General features: G+C 41.1%; 1 protein-coding gene across 1 annotated transcript; it reads left to right on the forward strand.

The window, feature by feature from the left end:
* Positions 1-2,458: 2,458 nt before the first annotated feature.
* On the forward strand, positions 2,459-23,028 carry prss35 (serine protease 35). The gene is given in 8 exon segments (XM_052024620.1): positions 2,459-2,806; positions 19,421-19,642; positions 19,645-19,974; positions 19,977-20,194; positions 20,196-20,268; positions 20,271-20,420; positions 20,423-20,499; positions 20,501-23,028. Coding segments are annotated over 8 exon segments (1,164 nt in total). The 5' UTR covers positions 2,459-2,796; the 3' UTR covers positions 20,585-23,028.
* The last annotated feature ends 788 nt before the right edge of the window (positions 23,029-23,816 follow it).

The raw sequence follows: 23,816 nt of genomic DNA on the forward strand, positions 1-23,816 counted from the left end.
ATCTTTGGAATTGCTAAAATAATTTGGGCTCCTGCCGTCCCAGGACACTTACCCCTCATTGACTGCAACTCTCATGCCTGTTTCTGGCAATTTGCCTTATTGGCATCGACTCCAGCATGATTTACACTTTAAATGTGTGTGTATGTCAGGACACCTGTATGGGTTTTTAGGGAGAGGTCAGAAGCAATGTGAAGGAAATGTTTTACATAAACAAGGACAATGAGAGGAGTTGACCAACAGTTCATTGGAAATTGCTGGGTCCATTTTCCATTAAGAGGCATCATTTCTGCAATGTGAAATGTCTTAGAAGCTGCAACAAGCCAGGTGGTTTCCAGTCCTGTGCAATCCTGTGTTTCTATGTAAAAGACACAGGTATGACCATTTTTGTGTCCTCATTAACATTGATCTGGGTTGTTAGGTATCATTTATAATGATGCCAGTTTGACACTTTCCTCAGACTTCCCACCTTTCCTCTGCCACTCCCTGCCCCGCTTTGCTTAAAGTCATTTAATGAGATTTGCCAGGTATTTGGTTGTAAATAGGCATCAGCAAAAACAAAATAAAGACACTTGTGGGTATTTGTTGTTTCATTTTGTTGTTTCATGGGATATTGGCAAGCACAGTATTGTTGCCAAATTCTAATTGCTCTTGAGGAATTGGTGGTGATTGTTACTGGTAATGGTTTATTATTGTCACTTGTACCGAGGTATGGTGAAAAACTTGTCTTGCATACCATTTGTACAGATCAATTCATTACACAGTGCATTGAGGTAGTACAGAGTGCAGTGAGGTAAATTTAAAAGTGCAGAATGATTATAGTAAAAGTAATGAGTAGATCTGCAGAGAGCAGCTTGCAACGAGTCGCCATGCTCCGAAGTCATCTTGCTAGGTTCATCCGATGTATGTTAACAATGTTGGGGGTTTCAATGACATTGTTTCACTGGTGATTCTTGGGCAACAACTTTGTAGTGTCCATCCTCTCTCCAAACCTGGCCATTGATTTTTTTGAGATCATCACCCTTTGCCAGATGACAAAATCTCAGACCTGACTTAAGTTAAAAATCATTGAATGTCAAGGAAAGATAGACTCTCCCTTGTTGGATATGCTCATTGCACGGCATACTTGTGGCTCATATGTTACAAATTGACCAGACAAGGACATTACATGTTTCATTATCTGAGGTGTTGTGAATGAATCATCAACAATCATAACTACTTTTGACCTGAAAATAAAATTGATGAAGCAACTGAAGATGGTTAGCCCAGGACACTGCCCTGATGAACTCCTGCAGTGACATCCTGTGGCTGAAATGACTGATTCCCAATAACTACAGCCATCTTTCATTGTAAGAGATATGTCTTTGATGCCATTGATGGTGTGACTTCCCAATTATGTCCCCATAAGGAGTTTGTACCTTCTCTCAGTGTCTGCGTGGGTTTCCTCCAGGTGCTCTGGTTTCCTCCCACATACCAAAGAGCTGTGGGCATGCTATGTTGGCCCCAGCACATTCTCAGTAACGCAAAACGACGCATTTTACTGTGTGTTTCGATGTAAATGTGACTAATAAATAAATATCTTAGTTATTTCTACCGTACACCTCCCAAGGTTGATGTGGGCGTGCCTCATCTGTTCCACTGCTGCCGTCTGATTTGCAGAGGGCTCTCCGGGCTTTCTAAATTTGTTACAGATTCCCAGAAACTGCAATTCCTTTCGGTTTATGATTCACTTTTTGGGGGGAGTTGTTTGTATCAAGGGTTCTCTCTATTGACATTTTCGTTGAATGATTAATTCTCTTTTTCGTTGGCACCAAGCACTACTAAGCAGAAGCGTCGATGCATCAGCGGGGGAATTTATGGAACATCCCACAGAGACATTCAATGAGCAATTGCGCCCACGAGCTTAACCACTTTGTCTCAATGTTCTCCTTGGCTCCAGAACTCATCGGAAAACATTAGGCTTCTGAATTCCATGTTTCCCAAACTTTGAAAGATAGCTTGAGGTGGCATGAAATTGGTGCAAGAGGTGAAGATATCAACATGTTAGTAACGTTAGTATCGGAACCGATATTTTTCACACCAGTTGACACCAATCAAATATTCTATAGGCACAGATTAATAGCTAGGTTCACACAAAAAAAAAATCGCATCGTAAAGGCTGATGCGATGGTTCTCGTTTCGTTCCCTAAAATGCAGTAAGGGTGCATTTGCAGAATCCCCCTGTGATTATAATTTCCCCTGTGCACTCAAACATGCAGGTGCGTCGGGTCTTTGAAACTGTCCTTCACACTCGAATTCACCCACTCTGCGACGTGTTGGAACAGACTTCGCAACTTTCTCTCCAGCAATAACAAGCAGATAATCTGGTGGGTGGGGTGGGGGAGGGGTGGGGAAGTCCTTGGAACTTCACAACAGGTTTTTGTTTCGAGTCTTGTCTGTCTAACAAAAAAAACCCGCGGAGATCGGTTTGTAAACAGTAACTTGGAAACAAAACAGTGCAGAGTCTCAAGCGGTCGGCTTGCCAAAAGCAGAAGGCTGTTGGGGAGGCAGGCGAGCGTGATCCCATTGGACACACCCCTTACAGCTCCCTTGGGCTGGGAAGAAACGACAAGGCTTGGACCTTCCTTTATTCCTTTCACAGGCATCAAGCGCACTGTGCAGAGGAGAGCGGCTCGGCAGCACCGCGCTGGTATTCGGTGTTCAATGTGAGCACCGAGAGGACCTGTACAGAGGCGAGCCCCTCATGAGACGAGAAGGACCCGGAGCAGTACCTCGGGAGAGAGGATCGCGCAGCATTGGATGGTAACAGGTAAGAAGAGGTCAGCGCTACCGCAGGTTCGAGTCGATCTCAGTCCATGGGGAGCGGAGGAAGAGCTTGGGGCGCGGGAGGGCAGATCCAGCACAGAGCAGGAGCTGCTTTGTTGGAAAACACACGCAAACGGCAGCTGGGTCAGGAACACCGACCGACTACTGTATTGGATATAGGTGGCTCGCAAAGGCCAGTGCACTCCCGTGGCGAACTATGACCACGTTCACACCTCTCATATAAAAGAACATGACAACACCAAAGCTTTGTTCACTCTTCACTTAAAATTCTATCAAATCGACCAAACACTGACGGATTCCAGCTAATTTTCAGAACCGCAGTTACTGCTCTCACACTAACTCGCGAATTCCACACCAAATACACTGCTGCCATGTGATTTTTTTTGTATTGCAGTGCTGGTGAAGACCAATCCACTAAAAATGCATTTTATGCGTAAATTTGTTATTTACTAGGAGCGTAAGTTATCCTAAATGATGTTGAAATAAAAAAGAACAAATCCCCATATTTCAGGTTTATTGTAACCCATTGAGCTATGTGACAGAGTTCTTCTCGAGATGAGCAATGTCTGTCTGCAGAATAAAATGACAGGATTTATTCCATGTGTTATTTGTGGAGTTTGCTGCATCTAGGAACGTGGGGATGTAGCTTTCGACCAGCCACTGTATGCGGGGAACGCTGCACTACCTACCGGGGAGTGAGCAGAACGCTTTCCACCTCGTCTCTCTCCCTCTCTCGCTCTTTTGTGCACGGCCGCCGCGGATCGGCAGCGCTGCCTGACCATCTATCGTTCATTTGTGTGAACATTAGCCAACTGAGTTACTGCACTGAACATAAACCTTTCAAAATAAAGCGCACCACATTTCCCCCGGGTGTCTTAACACCGCCAGGCGAACACTTGGTTTGTTTCCATCATCTTCCTTATAAACGCTACTTGGCAGGATTTAAGGATTTAATGTTCATTCTTCGACGTGTGCCCCGCTGCCAGTACACTTGGGAGTTCCGTTTGCTTCTCCCAGGTTTCACTTTCAAAGACAAAAGTTGCCCAAACCTGAAATTATATTTCCATGACTTTTTCATAATATAAATATCTGGACCACTGCGCACGGGAACAATTGATGGGAGCTGCATTTAATCAGTTTGAAAATCAATTCAAAATACCTCAAGTTATTAAAAGAAAACTATAAATGTTAAATTTCATGAGATTCGAGAACGCCAGGAATGCAAGCGATGCATCTGATTAACTTGGCGGCAGAGTGGTGCAGCTAGTAGACTCGCTGCTTCACAGCGCCGGAGACACGGGTTCGATACTGACCTCAAGCGCTGTCTGTGTGGAGTTTGCATGTTCTCCCTGTGACTGCATTGGTTTCCTCTCACATCCCAACGATTTGAAGATTGGTAGTTGGTAGGTTAATTGGTCACTGTAAATTGCCCCTAGTGTGTAGGTGAATGGTAGAATCAGCGGGGTGTTGAAGAGAGTGAGGGGAGAACAAAAAAATGGGATTCATGTAGGATTGGTGTAAAATGAGTGGTTGGCATGTGAAGCAACTATCTGTTGGAGGAACTCAGTGGGTGGAGCAGCATCGGTGGAGGGAAAGGATTTGTGGATGTTTCGGGTCAAAACACTGCATCAATATTTGTCAATATTGTGGACCAGAGGGCCTGTTTCTGTTATGTCTCTTTCCACAAGGAGATCTTGAGTATTCCAGCAGAGATCCTAAAATATGAGGAGATGAGCTGAATACAAGAACGCAAGAAAATAGGAGCAGGAGTTGGCCGCCAGGCCACTCATACCTGCCCCGCCATCAATGTGATCAATAGGGCAGGCACAGTAGTGTAGCAGTTAGCGTAACGCTTTACAACGCCAGTGACCCGGGTTCAATTCGGGCTGCTGTCCGTAAGGAGTTTGTACGTTCTCCCTGGTCTGCGTGGGTTTCCTCCGGGTGCTTCGGTTTCCTCCCACATTCCCAAAGGCGTACAGGTTAGGAAGTTGTAGGCATGCTATGTTGGCGCTAGAAGCATGGTGACACTTGCTGCCCCCAGAAATGCAAAAAAGATGCATTTCGCTGTGTGTTTTGATGTACATGTGACTAATAAAGATATCTCTTATGATCATGGTTCATCTATGCTGGCCTCAACTCCTCTTCTGTGCCAGTTTCTTGTAACACTAATTCCTTGATCTTTAAATATCTATCTATCTCCATCTTAAATATATCTAACGATCTGACCTTCACCATCCTCCAAGGCAAGAATTCCAGAGACTCACTACCCCCGATAGAAGAAAATTCTAAGCTAGGTTTTAAATGACCAGCAGCTTATCTATGCTGTAGTTATGTCCTCTTGTTCATAACTCTCCTATTAGTGAAACATCTCACCATCTATCCTGTCAATCCTCTCAAGGACCTTATGTGCTTCAATAAGTTCACCCCTTATTCTAAACTCCAAAGAGTACAAACCCCAGGTGTCTAACCTCTTTTGATAGGACAACACTCTCGTCCCAGGAATTACCCTGGTGACTCTCCTCTGGACTGCCTCCAATACTACCAAATCCTTTTTAAGTAAGGAGACCAAAACTGTGCACAAATTTCAGATGTGGCCTCACCAACTCCCTATGCAATTGTAACAAAACATCTCTATTCTTAAACTCCAACACCATTGCAATGAAGGCCAAATGCCATTTGCCATCTTAACTACTTGTTGGACCTGCCTGCTAACTTTTTGTGTTACATGCACCAGATTATCCAGCTCCCTCTGACCTTCACTCATTTGCACTCTCCATTTAGTTAATAATCTGCATTTTGATTTCTCTTACCAAGTGCACACTTCCTCACATTAAAACTCCAGTTGTCAGGTTTGGCCCAATCACTCAATCTATCTGTGGCCCTTTGCAGAATCACAATGTCCTCATCGCAACATACCCTACTACCTTTTCTCCTTCATCAGCCAACTTAGAAACCTTAGATTTGTTCCCTCCTCCAGGTCATTAATGTAAATAGTAAACAATCGATGGCCAAGAACTCATCGCTGTAGTGCTCCACTATTACAGCCCTCCAGCTTGAAAAGGACCTATTTATTCCAACTCTCTGTTTTCAATGTTTCAATTTTCAATCCATGCTAACACGCTTTCTCCAATACCTTAGGCTCATAATTTACACACCAGCTTCTTATGTGACATCTTGTCAAATTCCTTCTGGAAATTCCCTTCTATCAACTCTCTCTGTCACATCCTCAAAGAATTCGAGCAAATTTACTAAACATGATTTACCTTTAATAAGACTATGTTAAGTATGTTTCATTATATTCAGCTTTCCTAAATGATTGACTATTTGCTCTTTGATTATTGACTCGAGCAGCACGCCAATGATAGATGTTAAACTAACTGGCCTACGTAGATGTTAAACTAAACTGGCTTATAGTTCGCTGCCTTCTATCTTCATCGTTTTTTGAACAAGGGAGTCACATTAACTGTTTTCCAATCTTCTGGGACTTTCCCAAAATTTAGTCATTTTTGAAAAAAATTAATACTGGGTCCACTCTTCCAGTAGCCACTTCCTTTAAACCATTGGGTCCTGGTGACTTGTCTGCCTTTAGCCCCATGAGTTTCTCTAATATATAATCCCTTGTGATTGGAATTTTTACAAGTTCCCTATTATTTTAAATTAGCCAATTTGTTATCTTAGGGATATTTGCACTGCCCTCCATGGTGAAGACTGATGTCAAAAATCGATTTAACATGCCTGCCATTTCTTTGTTTCCATTGATTAATTCACCAGCCGCAGTCTCTGGAGGTTCCCAGACCTACCTTAACTATCTTCTTTCTATTTATATATCCATAAAAAGTCTTACTGTTTGTTTTGACATTATATGCAAGTTTTCTTTCAAAATCAAATTTCTAACTAATGAGTTTTTTAGTCTTTTGTTATTGGATCGCAAAATCTTCTCAATCTTCTGGCCTTACTGCTTTGTATGCCCCACTTTTCAATTTAACGTTATCCTTGACCTTAGTTAAGTACAGATTGTGCCTCTTCCTCATGGAATACCTTCTAATTGGGATAAATTTCTTCTGAGTGTTAAGGACCAGTTGGATATCTGCCATTGTTCATCCACTGACTTGTCTTTTAGCTTAGTTTCCCGGTTCACCTCAGACAACTCAACTTTCATATATCATAATTGCTCCTATTAAAGTTGAAGATGGTGTTTTGGTCCTGTGTTGTTTACCCTCAAATTGCATCAAGAATTATATCATGGAGACACAAGAGTCTGCACATGCTGGAATCTTGAGCAATACACAAAGAGCTGGAGGAACCCAGCAGGTCGGGCAGCATCTGTAGACAGAAATGGATAGTTGATGGTTTGGGTCGAGACCCTTCATCTTCATCGGTTCAGATGATAGGTCTTGACCTGAAACGTTGACTGTCCATTCTCCTCCATAGGAATTATATCATATTCTGGTCACTCCCTCCTCAGGGATCTTTAACCATGATCTCTTACTAATCCTTCCCTCATTACTTATGTCCAAATCTAAATAGCCTGTTTCTGGTTAGGTTCTGTAGCATACTGTTCTAAGAAGCAATCTCTGATGCACTCCACAAATTCTTCTTCTGGAAACTCTTGCCAATTTGGTTTGTCCAATCAATAAGCGGATTAAGATCTCCCATGACAATTGCAGCTCCTTTCAAATATGTCATGGATATTTCCCCATTTATTCTCTGACCTATCTTGGGAGCCCATACACTACTCCCACCCGTGGCTTCTTTCATGATTTCAACCTAAACTGATTCTACGCTGCCTCTACATCATGACTCAACATCATTCTGATACCTTCCTTGAATAACAAGGCTACTTCACCTCCTTTCCCTTTTGGCCTGGATAAACAGAATAAAGGCAGAAATGGTGGTAACATTCGGCAGGTCAGGCTGAGAGAGGGAATCAAGGTTAGTGTTTCAGGTCAATGTCAATTTTAACTTCTGCAAGCTGACAACAGCTCAACTGCTTTGCACAGGAGGACGTAAGAATGAACAAGATACTCATTACAACAACCAGAAGTTGTTGTCGTTAATTCACTAGAGAAGAAAAATGGCACTCTGACCTGCTCATTTTGGTGAGGGAGGTGGGATCTTCCTAGATCTGATGTCAAGATGGAAAAGCACAACAACCAGGGACAACCCTGCTCTGCACCCAACTGGTGTGTCAGCGGACAGGTGTCGTATTGGATGCTGTTGGACGCTGGCTAGTCATCCACACTCTTACCTGTCACTCATATGATGTAATATTTGTGCTGATTAATTAAGAGCATTGTAGAAGTTAACACTTAAAAAGTTTCTCATATCATTTCCACTGTCCTTGGGTAACTTGCAAAACCTGTGTTGCAAATAACATTGTAAAAGTAACTAAACTGCAACTAAATGTGGAACATAGGTGCCTTGTTTGCAGATTGAACTATAAGCAAATATAAACAGCGCCCAGTATCAGAGCATGAAATAGAAAACCCACCAATAAATAGTTCAAATTGAAGAAACAATGTTAAATGTTACTTTAAGTATTTTATAGCAAAGAAGAATTTGTGGGAGCTCTCCTATCATGTCCTGCCACCTAGTGGTGAGTTAACGATTGCCACAGCAGCTCCCTTAACTCGCCAGTTGGCAGCGAAAATGCTTGGTTAATTTCAAAGGTCAAGAGACGGAAAGAGAAGTGGTATATTTGCAATGACCTACCACATTGCAGCTATATTTTGCTTACTGTTATCTGCACTACAGCATCAACCAGTGCAAGATTACCCCTAAGAAGTTTTGAAACCTAACCAAAAAAAAATTCCTTTCAGTATAGCACTGCACAGGAAGGCCACAGTCCTCTGTATCCAACAAAGCAGTTTCGATATTTAAGGCTGCAGTAATGAAGGGCCAAAGAGCACCTACTTTACTCAGCAAGATGTTACATCCTCTGATAAATCATCATATAACCCATTCTGCTGACGTAGATTGAAATATTAGCTCAGATCCTGGAGAACTATCTTGCACTTCAAATAGTGTCAACTGAACCTCTTGCATCCATGTGACAAGGTTGAAGGTCTTATTCAAAAGCACAATGCACTCCAAGTGTATAAACAACCTTCTGAGTTGAAGGCTTCTACTGAGCCAAAACTAAAACATTGATACCTCCATATTTCTTCACAACATCGAAGGATCATTCAGCATTCAGCTCATCGAATCCATGTAGGCTCACAGAACAATCCCATTCCCCATGCTTTTCCTTAATTTTCCCTACAGCCTATTCTCCCCCCATTCCCATCAATTCTACCACCCACCTACACACTAGTGGGCAATAAAACTACCAACCAGAATGTCTTTGGATGTGGGAGGAAACGGGAGCACCAGGAAGAAACCCACACAGTGACAGGGAGAATGTGCAAACTCTACACAGATAGTAGCAGAGGTCAAGATTGAATCCGGGTCTCTGGAGCTGTGAGGCAGCCACTGCTGGCTGTACCACTTCATTATTATCACCTGATATGCCTTGTCATAGAATCATAGAAATATACAGCACAGAAACAAGCCCTTTTGGTCCACCTTGTCCATGCCATGATACCTAACAATGCTAATCCCATTTGCTTGCATTAGGCCTGTATCCTTCCATACCTTTCCTATCCAAGTACCTCTCCTAATGCCTTTTAAATGTTGTAATTGTATCTGCCTCCACCACCTCCTCTGGCAGGTTCCAGATATTCAACGCCCTTTGTATGAAAAACCTGATCTCCTTTAGATTTCTCCCCTCTCACCTTAAACCTATGTCCTCCAGTACTAGACTCCCCTGCCCTGGCAAAAAGTCTCTACCTATCTTATCCACACCTCTCATAATTTTGTAAGCCTCAGTAAAGTCACTCCTCAGCCTCTTACATCCATGTGAGAATAAACACAGCCTATCCAGTCTCTCCTTGTAACTACAGCCCTCCATTCCAGGCAATGTCTTGGTGAACCTCTCCTATCCTCTCTCTAATACTATCACATCTTTCCTTTAGTGTGGTGACCAGAAGTGAACATAATACTTCCAAGTGCGGTCTAACCAATGTTTTGGATGGCTGTGACATGACATCCCAACTCTTATACTCAATGGCTCAGCCTATGACAGCAAGCATACCAAATGGCTTTGTCAGCACCCTATCCACCAGTGTTCCACTTTCGGTGAGTTATGGACCTGCACCCCAAAGTCCCTCTGTATATCAATGCTCCTAAGGTCCCTGCCATTTAATCTATATGTCCTACCTGAATTTGACTCTCCAGTATGCATTACCTCACGCTTGTGGATCAAATTCCACCCAACTTTCCAGCTGGTCTGTGTACCACTGTATCCTTAAACAACCTTCTTTGTCATCTACAACTCTGTCCATTTTCATGATACCTGCAATCTCACTAATCAGAACACCTACATCCTCATCCACGTCACGACAAACAACAAATCCCATCACCAATTCCTGTGGTATACCACTTGTTACAGACATCCAGTTTCCCTTGCGTTCTGGGAAAGATCCAATCAGGCCCTGGTGATTTATCTGATCCTAAGGTGCACCAAACTTTCTAGCACTTCCTCCTTCCCTTAACTGTCCAGCCCTCGCCTTCTTCTCCCAGGTGAATACCAATGAGAAGTATTAATTTAGGACCTCACTCATGTCCCCTGGCTCCACACATAGATTACTCCTTTGGTCCATGAGGGGGACTATTCTTTCCTTTGCTACCTTCTTGTTTCTAATATACTTATGAAAGCTTTTTGGATCCATCTTTTTCCTATTTGCCAAAGTAATTTCATGACCCTTTTTTGCCCTCCTAATTTCTTTCTTAAGTTCTCTCCTTTATCCCCTATGAACCCCAAAGGACTCATCCAACACCAATTTCCTATGCCTGACATATGCTTCCTTTAGCAGTCCAGCTGAGATTTTGTCAAACCCTGATGATAAGGCCCTCAAGCTGATTATTTTCATGAAGTACAGATGTGCTGACACTGGTTTATAAAGATATTTATTTTTATTTTTCCCACACCTTTAGGCTCCGCAGTTGCTGTGCTGAGCAGGCAAGCAAGCAAGCTCCCATGCTCCCTTTGTTCTGCAGTAGGCGTCTATGCCAACATTTCCATTAAAAAGAGCAGAATCACTTCATAGAATCTTTAGAAGTTCAATGTTTACGTACTTCCCCAAGTAGCCATTCAAATTTTCCTCTTCAGATCCTAGAATTATTGAGAAGACAATTAATATTTGGAAAAGCTGGAGTTGTCCTCCCTGGAACAGAAAAGGTTGTGACAAGCTCTGATTGAAGTTCTAATCCTAGAATTATTGAGAAGACAATTAATATTTGGAAAAGCTGGAGTTGTCCTCCCTGGAACAGAAAAGGTTGTGACAAGCTCTGATTGAAGTTCTAATCCTAGAATTATTGAGAAGACAATTAATATTTTGGAAAAGCTGGATTTGTTCCCCCGGAACAGAAAAGGTTGTGACAAGCTCTGATTGAAGCTCTAATCCTAGAATTATTGAGAAGACAATTAATATTTTTACAAAAGCATCTTAACATTTCACTTCACAATTACAGAGTGGGTACAGCATAGAAGGAGGTCATTCAGCTCATCAGGTCATACCAGCTGAATGCCAGGGCATTCCTGCGACTCCCACCCCCACAGGCCTGCAATTTATTCCTTGCAGATATTTATCCAGTTCCTTTTTGAACGCTGCAATTGAATCTTCCTCCACCACTAACCATGGCAGTGCACTACAGCCCTTAAAGACGTTTTACCTCATGTCACTTCTGTTTTTTGTTTATCTTCAATCTATATCTCCTCATTCTTAGCCCTACTGGCAAGGGATCAGATCTTCATGGTTTTAAATACCTCAATCAGAGCTTGTCACAACCTTCTCTGTTCCAGGGAGAACAACTCCAGCTTTACCACTCCCTCATCCCTGGAATCATTTTGATAAATCGCTTCTGCATCCTCTCCAAAGCTTTCACATCATTCCTAAAGTTCAGTGCCCAGAACTGGACACAATACTCTACATGTGGCCAAACTAGTGTTTTAAAAAGGTTGTCATGACTTCCTTGCTCTGGTACTCTATTCTTCTATTCATAAAGTATGGGGTCCCATGTGCTTTTTTAACCACTTTCTCAACCTGCCCTGCCACTTTCAATAAACTACACACATATAACCCCAGACCTCTCAGTTCCTGTCCCCTTTTTAGAGTTGTTCCTGTGGTTTATATTGCATCCTTCCATTTTTCCTACCAAAATGAAACACTTCATGTTTTCCAGCATGAAGTTTACCTGCCATCCATCCATCCGTTCCATCAGCTTGTTTATTTCTCCTTGAATTCCTTCTTGCAGTCCATTGCACCTTCAAGTTTTGTGTCATCTGCATATTTGGAAATTGTGTCCTGCACACCCAAGTCCGCATCATTAGTGGTCGTCATACCAACCCCTGGGGAACTCCACTGTACACTTCCATCCAGTCGGAAAAAAACTTCCACTACTACTTTTTGTATCCCGTTACTCAGGCAATTTTCTATCCAGGCTGCTACAGCCCTTTGTATTCCATGGGCTTCAATCTGAATGGCAAGCAATTATGTGCCCACCGTATCAGGTACTTTTTGCAAGTCCTTATGCACCAGATATCCCTCATCCACCACCTTATTTCAGGACATCCTTTCTCTCCAGCACTGTAATATTCTCCTCAGTTGATACTGCCATAAACCTCCTTTCTTCCTTTCCCTATCTTTCCTGAACACCTTATATCCAGGAATATATAGAACCCCTTCCTGCCATTTTTTCAGCCAGTCTGTGTCTCTGTCACAACATCATAATCCTGCATTGTTAGTTGCATTTGCAGATCAGCAACCTTGTTTAATTTGCTTCTATCATCTACATACATGCAATGTGGCTCTAACTAAAATCTTACTTCTTGTTCTGGTGCTATTTGTCTCTCCCAATCCTTCTTGAACCTTGTTTTCTCCTTTACAGTGCTATGTATCTCCTTGTGCACAACCCCCTGCCAAACTTCCCCAGTTAGCACTCATGAACCTTCCCTTGAGGGCACTGGTCCCAGTTCTTTCCAGGTGCAATCCATTTGGCTTGTACACATCCCATGTCCCTGAGAACTGATCCCTCTGCCCAAGGAATCCAAAGCTCTCTGTCCTGCACCATCCCTTCAGCCACATATTTATCCGTGCTATCTTCCTGGACTACCTGCACTGTACTACCGATCCGCAGGCGCGGTGGTGTAGCGGGTAGTGTAACGCTGTTACAGCGCCAGCGACCTGGGTTCAATTCCGGCCACTGTATGTAAGGAGTTTGTATGTTCTCCCCGTGACTGTGTGGGTTTCCTCCAGGTTCTCCGGTTTCCTCCCACATTCCAAAAGACGTATGGGTTAGGAAGTTGTGGGCATGCTGTGTTGCGCTGGAAGCGTGGTGACACTTGCGGGCTGCCCCCAGAACACTCTACACAAAAGATGCATTTCACTGTGTGTTTTGATGTCCATGTGACTAGTAAAGAACTCTTATCTTTTTACACTCAATGGCTTACAGCATCACCTTACAGACTTCTTAAATCTGCCTGCAGGATCTCATCCCCTTTTCTACTTTTGCCCTTGGTGAGATATGGTTTCTGGCTATTCACCTTTCCTCAGAATTTCCTGCAGCTCTCAGTGATATACTTGACCCTGGCATGAAACATGCAACCTGGAATCACTTTTGCAGCCACAGAACTGTCTGGCTCCTAGCTATTGAATTCCCTGTAACTGTTGCTGTCGTGACATTTCCCTTCCTTCCCTATACAGTTGAGCTATCCATGATATTACTGTCTTGTCTCTGGCTACATTTAACTGGGAAAAGTATCCCCCCCCCAAACATCAATACTCACAATCGAATACTAGTTCAAGTGCATGACATCCTTGGAGTATCTTGGACTCTCTTCACCGTCTGTCTGGCAGTCACCCATTCCTTCTCTGACATTTACCTGAAAGAAGGGCTAGTGAATGAAAATCCTGTAATCCTGTGCAGGACTTATAATTTTAGATATTTCTCCATTAAATATATACGTGTGTGTGTGTGTGTGTGTGTGTGTGTGTGTGTGTGTGTGTGTGTGTGTGTGTGTGTGTGTGTGTGTGTGTGTGTGTGTGTGTGTGTGTGTGTGTGTGTGTGTGTGTTACAAATGTATAATACCTTATTTATATTACACTTTATTGCAAACAGAGCAGTATTTTAGGAGGATGAATGACAAGTTAACCAATACTGAAGGCATTAGATGTAACCAGATACGCTGGATGGCTGTTTTAAATAGGCTTATCCTAATTTATTTTGCTTACGCAAATTATAGTAGTAATTAAAAGAAACGCCAACGTATGTTACCAAAACTGGGCACCTGATCAGAATTGGGGAGAAGTTGCAAGGCCTCATCTTGGAGGGTATGTTACTATATCAAAGTGTTCCATCTAATGAACAGTATAGATTCTCAAGAGTATATTCTGCAATAAAAAAGTATTGTTAATTAAATCAGTGGGAAAAACAACAGCAAAAAATACACTTATTGGGCACTTTTTATTCCATCAGGATGCCTTAGAGAGCTTCACAACCACCACAATTGAAACGTATATGCTAAATCATGTGGAATAGGTAGTCAGACATCCTGCAAATAACAAAAAACAATGCACACTACCAAGGCCCCTATTTCAGCTTACTAAACAAGCTGAGCCGTACACACATTTGTCCAGGCATTTGTATTCCACATCATTGCACCTGAGTAGTATTTTAGGAGTACAATCACTCCCCACACTCCAGAGCCAAAATCCAACCACATATCCAGCCCACACTCTGACCCCTGGAGTTCCTTATCCTGGCTCCAGCTACACGCCAACTACCAATATTTCTCTACTTGCCAGCACAAGATATTAAATGTAATCCATCTCGTGGGAAACAGGATTCACTGGGACACCTCGGGAGAGAACGCTGGAGGAACACCTATATTCAAGGGTGACCTCACAAGTACGAGAAGTCGCAGATAGTGAGTCAGTGGATAACGAGGACAGTGTATAGTGTAGATAAACATGGTTTGTTGATGCACAACAATACTCCACAGAAGAATGCAATAAGTTATCAGAAAGTTGTTTGTAATCAGAAAGCTGGTCATGTCTAGGGCAGGCATGGTGGTGTAGTGGTTAGCGTAACGCTATTACAGCGCCAATGACCCGGGTTCAATTCCAGCCGCTGTCTGTAAGGAGTTTGTATGTTCTCCGTGGGTTTCCTCCGGGTGCTCCGGTTTCCTCCCACATTCCAAAGATGTTGCAATAAAAGCTAATTTGTGCAACAGGAGATTTCCCCTGCTTTTCTTGGAAGGGCTGAATGAGATCTCTGTTTATCATCTAATTTAAAGGATGGATCTAAGTACATTTTTAGTATCTAAGTGCATTTCAAAATAAATTCAAATATGTATTAATTTTCTCCTAACAATTGGGAACATTTAATTAATTTGCAGAGGAATAACGTGAGCATGGGCTTATTCACACGTATTCTTAAGAAACCTGTTTTTGCATCAGCATAAAAATATCAACCATTTTAAGAGGATGGAATTTTTTTTAGCTCGAAGTAGTTGGTACGTTTAAAAGTACAGAGGCCATTTCAACAAGAAGCTGTTTGCCTTCATATCTTAATTATGTATTTTCTTCTCAACTAATTTAACATTGTAATTTCCCCTGTTATAAATTTGTGGCCTTTGTAATTTACAATTGGAGATAACATATAGCAACTTCAAAGGTATACAACTACTAATTAAATACAGTCAAATCCATATGCAGACAATTGCAGCAAACAATGTTTGAGCACCTGGTGAGATTATAAACAAGGCAAATGTTTCTAAGCTGAGTCAGTCAGTTTATTGCAGCCATTGCAGTTGTATGCAAAGCTGAGTATGCAGGACTTTATTAATATTCCATTCAATCTGTTGCATGCATTAGTCTCAACAACTGTTGCAATAGCAACCGGTACCTCCAGCCAATATAATGCAACTCTCTGGTTCTGTTTAGTGTGCGACCTATCAGGTATAAAACCTGTCAGCGCAGTCAATCTGTCACACCAATTAGCCCAAGTACCAAGTAGGAAATCTAGCTTCATGATTTTATACAAATGATATAGGCACTTTGAAGTGTCGTATTTTCAGCCCTCATTCGAGGCAAATGTTAAGAAAGGTTTATATTGATCCCTGAGAGAGGTAGGAGGAGGGATTGTTCTGTGAAACAAGTATATTTGGTATCAATTATATTTGGAAATAAATATTACTTCTTAACAATTTAATTCTAAGTAAAATATTGGTATATAGCTTGACTGAATGCAGAAGATATAGGCATAAATAGATAAGAAAAAGCTTGCATTTATGAAGGGTCTCAACCCAAAATATCAACTGTCCGTTTCCCTCCATAGATGCTGCCTGGTCTACTGATTTCCTCCAGCTCCTTTGTGTGTTGTTACAGATTCCAGCATCTGCAGTCTCTTGTGTCTCCGTCTTGCATTTATACTGCTTTTTTTATGACCTCCGATCAATGAAATATTTTTTGAAATGTAATCACAAATGTGACCCCAAATTTACAGTAAGCAATATGTTGCAATTGCATTTCTCTGTTCATAGAATCTGGATTTGCTCCCAGGTGCCATCTCTGTCACTGAGGATGTCAGTAAGGACGTGCACCTGCTTGACACTTTGTTGTTCCTGAAAAGCTTCCAGCTGCCCCCATGTGGCAGAGGCCAAACCTCTAGCTGGGTCGGTGTGAAGCTCCATAAAGGCAGAACAGAGTTGGGTGGGGGGGGGGGGGGGTGGCCTCCATCTGTGTTTACACACCAGCTGACTCCTGAATCAGGAGGTGCAACATAACAGGACTGTTGCAAAAGAGTGCATGTGTCTTTCAGAGTGGAGGTCATGCTTCCTGCCTTTGCTCACCCTCCTGTGAGGATTGGGGAATGGTCTCCTCTGAGTTCCTTGTCATATGCTACATTTGGTGAGACAGGCTTGTCAACTCACTAACTGCCTTGCTAAGCATCCCCAATGACCTTGTCATCCCAATTGTGGTCCTCCTCAGAGGCAGTGAAGATGCTTGCAATCCCCACCCAACCACAGACCATCTCCCAACCTCGAGTGAGGCCCCACATCAGATACCCTACAGACTTCAAACCCTGAATACCTGATGTCTCTCCCTGTGATATTCAGTAAATCTCTGATAATCCAGCATACTCAGGGCTTTGGTAGTGCTGGACTGCCTGATTTTCTAGGCCATTGGGTATCCCAACACACTTTTAATTCACGTTATTTTAAATGCTACGCAGTATTATAACGTTTTTTCCGGTGAACCCAATGAGCTTCAAAGAAGAGCAGGAAAGGGGGCCTGGTGATTTTAAGGGGAGCACAGTAAATGGGGTCCTGGTGAGTTTAAAGCGAGCAAAGGAAACTGGGCTCCAGTTTGTTTTAAAGGGAATGTGGGAAACATCACCCAATGAGCCAGATGCTGAAACCATTGGATTTCCAAATAGTCAGCTAGTGGATATTACTGTGCATTCCCTTTAACCTGCTTGGGTTGTCCTTGGTGGTGCCAATTTCTGAGATGGTGCAATTGAGACACTATGGTCATTAAGATCCGACTCCTCTCCCTCCACTCCCTGCATCTGCCCCTCCACCTCTTGTGCTCCTCCTGCTTTGCTGACCTAATGTTGTGCTGGGAGGTGGTGTGGGAAGCAGAGACCCCATTTCATGTGTTGCTGCTCTCCGACTGCCACGAGGAGCATGCTCTTAAAGAAGAATCACCATTCTCTGATTGCATTGAATCAGGGTGGTTGCATCAGGGCCGTGTCATATTTTAGTGCTTTTCTACGAAACATATTAATGTTGTTGCATACTTATTTTTGACCTATTTCACATTTTTATGAGGGGGATCTGCATTGTCATGGAGAGGTACAGAAGGAAAACAGGCCCTTCAGCCCACCAAGTCTTTGCCAACTATCCAACACTAATTTACATTCATTCTAATTTAACCCCTTTTTATTCTCCCCACATTGCCTTTTCCTGCACCAGGTTCTACCACTCACCTATGTGCTAGGGGTAACTTAACAATGGCCAACGAACCTACCAACCCACACATCTTTGGGATGTGGGAGGAAACTGGAGCAACTGGCAGAAATTTGTGTGGTCAGAGGAAGATTGTGCACACTCCACACATACAGCACTGGAGGTCAGGACTGAGGCAAGGTTGCTGGAGCTGTGAGACAGCAGCTCTATTGGCTGCACCCCTGAAGCATTGCTGACACTAATGTAGCAATGTCTTAATGCACCAAAATAGGCAGAATCTATTTCTTTACATAAAATACAGTCAATACTTGAACCATACTTCAATTAAGATAAGCATTGTGGAATGAATCAATTTCTGTAAAAGGATTGAGAGCAGCAAGTGACCTTAGATTTAATGGCAAGAGTTTCTATGGTGAGCTGTCTAACTAGCCATGTGATTGTTAATACAGTAGCTTATTTTGTCTTACTAGACTTTGAGGTTGATGTAGTAAGATTTTTCAAATGTCATGCACAGGTACAGGAAGTAATCAAACAGGGTGATGGAATGCTGGCTTTTACACCCAGAGGATTAGAATACAACAGAGAAAGTTTTGCTGTGATTTGATTTTTGTGAGCAGTTCTGGGAAGGATATAATGGAGGGAGTTTAGTGAAGAATTACCAGAATGATGAGTGGACTTAAAGAGTTAAATTTGTGAGAAGATATTAGAGAAACTGAGGTTGTAGCTGCCGGAATTTTAAGGGTTGATTTAGTTACAGTTTTCCATCTGTTGAGAAATCTAGACCAGGCGACAGATTAAAATGAGATCCAGGCTTTTACAAGTTGAAAGTAATAGATGTTTTGAACTCCCTGTTGTAAATACCAATTGACTCAAATTGATGCTATATCATTTTAAATCTCAGTTTATCAACTTGAGTTAGCCAAAATCATTAAGAGATATTCAGCGTGCTCTCACAGAAATGCAGAACAAGCTTAAGATTGGGCTGCCTTTGTTCCGATGTTCCTCTGCTATCCATTACCAACACCAGTTCCCATTAGTAGGGAAAGTTTATGATCTGAAATGCATCAGGTGAAAGTTTGAAACTAATAAAGAATGGGGCTGGTGGTATCTATCCAATTACCTTGCACATGGGTTTGGATTCTGCTGTATTTGTGGATTATTATTACAATTTATTTTGGAAATCTGAACATCTGCAAGTAGTTCCATAAGCAATTATATAATTTAGTGATTACAATTTGAAAAAGAAAAAATAAGCTTGTAAGGAGACAGTAGCAGAATGGAAATAGGCAGGTCTTTCGGAGTGCCATCATGGTACCAATGTGCCAAATAACCTTCTTTGCTGTAAAATTCTGTCATAATGCTACATTGTGTATGGTACGTCTTCATTCCTCACACAATAAATATTAGCCCAAAATTATACTATAGATCTATGTTTTATTACATGAGTGAGAACATTAAAAATTCTGGTAGGTGAGTCATGGATCTGAAAGTATTTTTTATATTAAAACTTTTTTACTTTCTTCACAGAAGAAAATCTGGTTTTCACAATGGGAACTATACCACTTTTATTATTACTTTCCATGAACACATTTATACTTGCCTTTGGGTTTGACAATGAGGAAGATTACACCTGGCACTTACAAAAAGCACCCCAAGTGTTGGACAGAAGAACCATAACCATAGAACCTCCAAGATTTGAAGCTAAAACCAAGTTGTTGATTAACTCAACCTGTGGGATTGCTTGTCAAAGAAACTACCATTGCCAACTGTGTCTTGACCTTCAGAATTACCTTCATATGAAACAGTGTACAGTAATGGGACACGTACAATGACTGAGGTAAACATTAGAGAATTTGACCTGGAAAACGAAACTGAGTATGCTAAGAGTAGAAGCCATTCAAGGAGGAGGAGAAGGAGGCAGGTCTTCGGGTTGGACAGCAGGTTCAGCATCAGCCACAAGCACTTCATAACTAACTACCCCTTTAATACTGCAGTGAAAATCTCCACAGGATGTACTGGGATTTTAGTGTCACGAAAACATGTGCTGACAGCAGCTCACTGCATCCACGATGGTAAAGACTACTTAAAGGTGCCAAAAGGCTCAGAGCTGGATTTCTAAAGATGAGATCCAAGGGAGCTGGAAAAAGGAAAGGATCTAAAAGGAATAAACGATCGGCAAAGGATAAGCCATCTTTTCAGTGGTCAAGAGTAGTGCGCACCCAAGTACCAAAGGGCTGGTTCAAAGGTGTGGCTGAAGATATTGCAATTGATTATGATTATGCTGTTCTGGAATTAAAAAGGCCCTCAGAAGCACAAGTACATGGAGATAGGCATTAGCCCCCCTGTGCAGAATATGCCAAGCAACCGGATTCACTTTCAGGCTTCGATAATGACAGGCCAGGGAAGTTGGTTTATCGTTTCTGCACTGTGTCTGATGAATCCAATGATCTACTGTATCAGTACTGTGATGCTCAGCCTGGATCAAGTGGCTCAGGTATTTACATCCGTCTTAAGGAGCCAGAGCAGCGTATTGGAAACGTAAGATCATCGGAGTCTTTTCTGGTCATCAGTGGGTAGATATCAATGGCGTCAAACAGGATTACAATGGTGGCCGTGCGCATTACTCCACTTAAATATGCACAGATATGCTTCTGGATACATGGGAACTATGCTGATTGCAGAGATGGTTGATGGAAATTCACAACTCCTGTTACTTGCTTTTGCATTACTTCTGTACAGACTTTGGTCAATTTGCATACAAAGTGGATGATGGTGTTCCGTTGAGGGTCATGAAAAGACGTGCAATTTCATCTCGACTAAAATAATCTGTTCAGGGTGTGCTCTAATTTAAGTATATGAAAATGTAAATTAACAGGAGCCTTTCAGAGCATATTGATGACTGGGAAGCATTGCTGTCAAAATGTCTAGTTATTCAGTATTAATTATTAATCTGCAGGATCAAGATATTCAAGGTCAATTACTAACCCAATAAGTATTTAGTTAATGATGTTGAAAGTTCCATGCATTAAATAGAGGATGTTTCCTTATTCTCATTTCTAATGTTATTTTTAAAGTATTGATGAGTGCACTGCTGCAAACTCCAGAACCTTAGTGTTTGTTATGTGAACACAAAATGCAATAATATCCATTCAGATTTTAAACCAATTTCACATATTAAGGTACAACAGTTTGTTTTGATCAAAAAATATAGAGAGATATCAACACGTCATTTGTACCAAATTTAAAATGTCTTGTAACCTAAGGGAAGATGATTCTTACCATTTGACATCATTGAATTGATCTTGTGTTGCATCATTTCGAATTGAAGATTCATAATAGGTGTTCTTCATAGCTACTTCCAGTGAAAGAAATTGCGTTTATGCCAAATTTTTGATGATTTCAACAGAAGTATGCCGCTTTGTAAATGATCTGTCAAAATGGAACTCATTCATGCAGCTAGGATAAATATAGTACAGGTCCTTCCCATGTTACGGCAGGGTTCTGTTCCTGTAAACTGTTTGTAACCCGAAAAGTTCGCAATTCAGAAATATGGCCGCAAACTGAGTTCCCACACAGCAGAAGAAGACTGCAGCCCCGCAGCAGCCAGTAAGTCCACACTGCTATTCTCCCAAGTGCTTACTCATATGTACAGGCTGCACATAAGTTGGGTGTTCGTAAGCTGAGGAGGGCCTGCAGTGACAAAGTTTAGTAAAATTAAAGAGAAAATAACAGTTTGTTACTTGATAAAAGAAATTGAATTCACACAACAAATATTTAATGTAATCATCAAGATGTAAGTGAATAGATGTAGTGAGTGAAAAAGTAAATGGAATTTGTCGGTTAAAAGTGTTCAAATTTCAACCATCATTTCATTCTTTCCATGACCCCTGCCTCCTCTGAACCCCATAAAATACAGAGTTAGTGATAGGTCAAAAAATACCAATAGAACCACATCACATTAGTAGCTATCTACTAATGATGTTTTAATGGGAGTGAATGATGTTTCAATGGTATTAATCTTTCTTTATGGTAAGTCTAAACAATCTCTGTCAAAGTGAGTTGTCAGAAGCTTATATTTTTCAATTGCATCTAGCCATCTGAGTAGATTAGAAACTAATGCTTCAAGTATCAACCTAATCATTTGTTTGCTAACAGCATACAATTCTTATTTATATAGAGAACAATGGTAAAAATCTATAGGTTTGCATTAATAAAAAGCTTAAATAAAATGACAACGTTTCAGAACTTATATCTGAGGCAGAGGAATAAAGATCCAAACATTTATTGGCAAATTCATTTCTTTAAGATGAATTACAGAGGTGTTTCCTATACAAAAGCTCAAATAATATTTGGTAATCCTAGTACAGGAGTACAAAAATATTGAGTGAAGCAGAGAATAATGTAAGAGAAAAGTTTTTGGAAAGTTCTACCACTTTAAATGCGCCGGTGCCATGCTGTCTGTTACACTCGCTGTCTGTTACACTCACTGTCTTTGCATGTTAGGTGACTTTCTTATATCAGAACTGTAAAGATAGAATAGAAAAAATGTATTTAGCTAAGGACTGTAAAATGGCTCACACTGGTTAGTCAGATCTTTCACTCTTTAAAAATAAATACAACTATCCTCAAAGCACAACACCAGTGAGGAAATTCTAAGCAATATTTCAAGGAAATATTTAAATAATGATGATCATTAACAAATAGAAATTGATGTCATTTATTTTAAGCTAATGACCAGCTCACAAAAATTAAATTTATTTTAAAGAACTAAAATTTGATAAGTAATATTCAATAAAATCAATGATATTTTCTATCTGAAATAAGAATATTTCTATCTGAATAAGAATATGTTTACCTAAGATAATTAAGAATCAAATTTGAATTAGAAAAATGATCTAGGCAGGATAATAGCTAATGATGGCCATTAAATAAAATTCAGATAAGGGAAAAAATGAGCCTTGGTGATTTTGTGTTTTTTTTGCTTTAGGCAAAATATAAGTTGCTTTGCGTATTTTCTCTTAAATGTCATTTTAAAATAAAACTGAAATGCATGGTTGGAAAATGACATTTTTCATAGATTCACTGTGTTGATGTATATTGTAAGACATGATCTATGAATCTCACTGTATATTGAGCAGAAAAATACAGACCTTTTCTGTCCTTGGTTATCTGTTGTGTTTTTCTTATCATTGGAAATAGTTACACATTTTATATACATTATTAATCATTATTATTTGAATTCAGCCATGCATTCAATTATCTAGAAGTAGAGGTACTATCTAATTCATTTACTTATTAAATAATCCTGCAAGATAATTAAATATCACTATGATTACTTTCTTTAATTAAAACAGGAAATGCTGAAAACGCTCAACAGTTTAGGCAGGCAGTGAAGAGAGAAACTGAATTAACATTTCAGGCCAATAACAGAGCTGACCAGATCTGTCACAGGCTGGAAAGGCTGTTTATATGAAATTGTTGAATTCAATGTTAAATCCTGAGGGTTGTAATGCACCAGGACAGAGATGAGATGCTGTTCCTTGAGTTTTCATTGGACTTCATTGGACCAGTGTAAGAAGCCAAACATAGAGAAGTGAAAGTGGAGTGAATTAAAATGACAGATAACCGGAAACTGGGGGTCACCCTTACAGACTAAACAAAAGCTTTCCGCAAAATGGTTACCTATAACTTGTATTTGGTTTCTCCAATAAAGATCACATTGTGACCACTAACTGCAATACACCGGATTGGAAAAGATATAAGTGACTCACTGCTTCACCTGAACTGAGGCCCTGGATGGTGGAAAGGGAAGGAGCAAAAGGGCAGGCTTTGCATGGGAGAGTGGCATAAGATGGTAATGGGTGTTGGTGGATATGGAAGAAAGAGGCAGGGAATCACAGAAGGAATGGTCTCTTTGGAATGC

This window comes from Pristis pectinata, chromosome 10, assembly GCF_009764475.1.
Source record: "Pristis pectinata isolate sPriPec2 chromosome 10, sPriPec2.1.pri, whole genome shotgun sequence".
In the NCBI taxonomy this organism is placed as follows: domain Eukaryota; kingdom Metazoa; phylum Chordata; class Chondrichthyes; order Rhinopristiformes; family Pristidae; genus Pristis; species Pristis pectinata.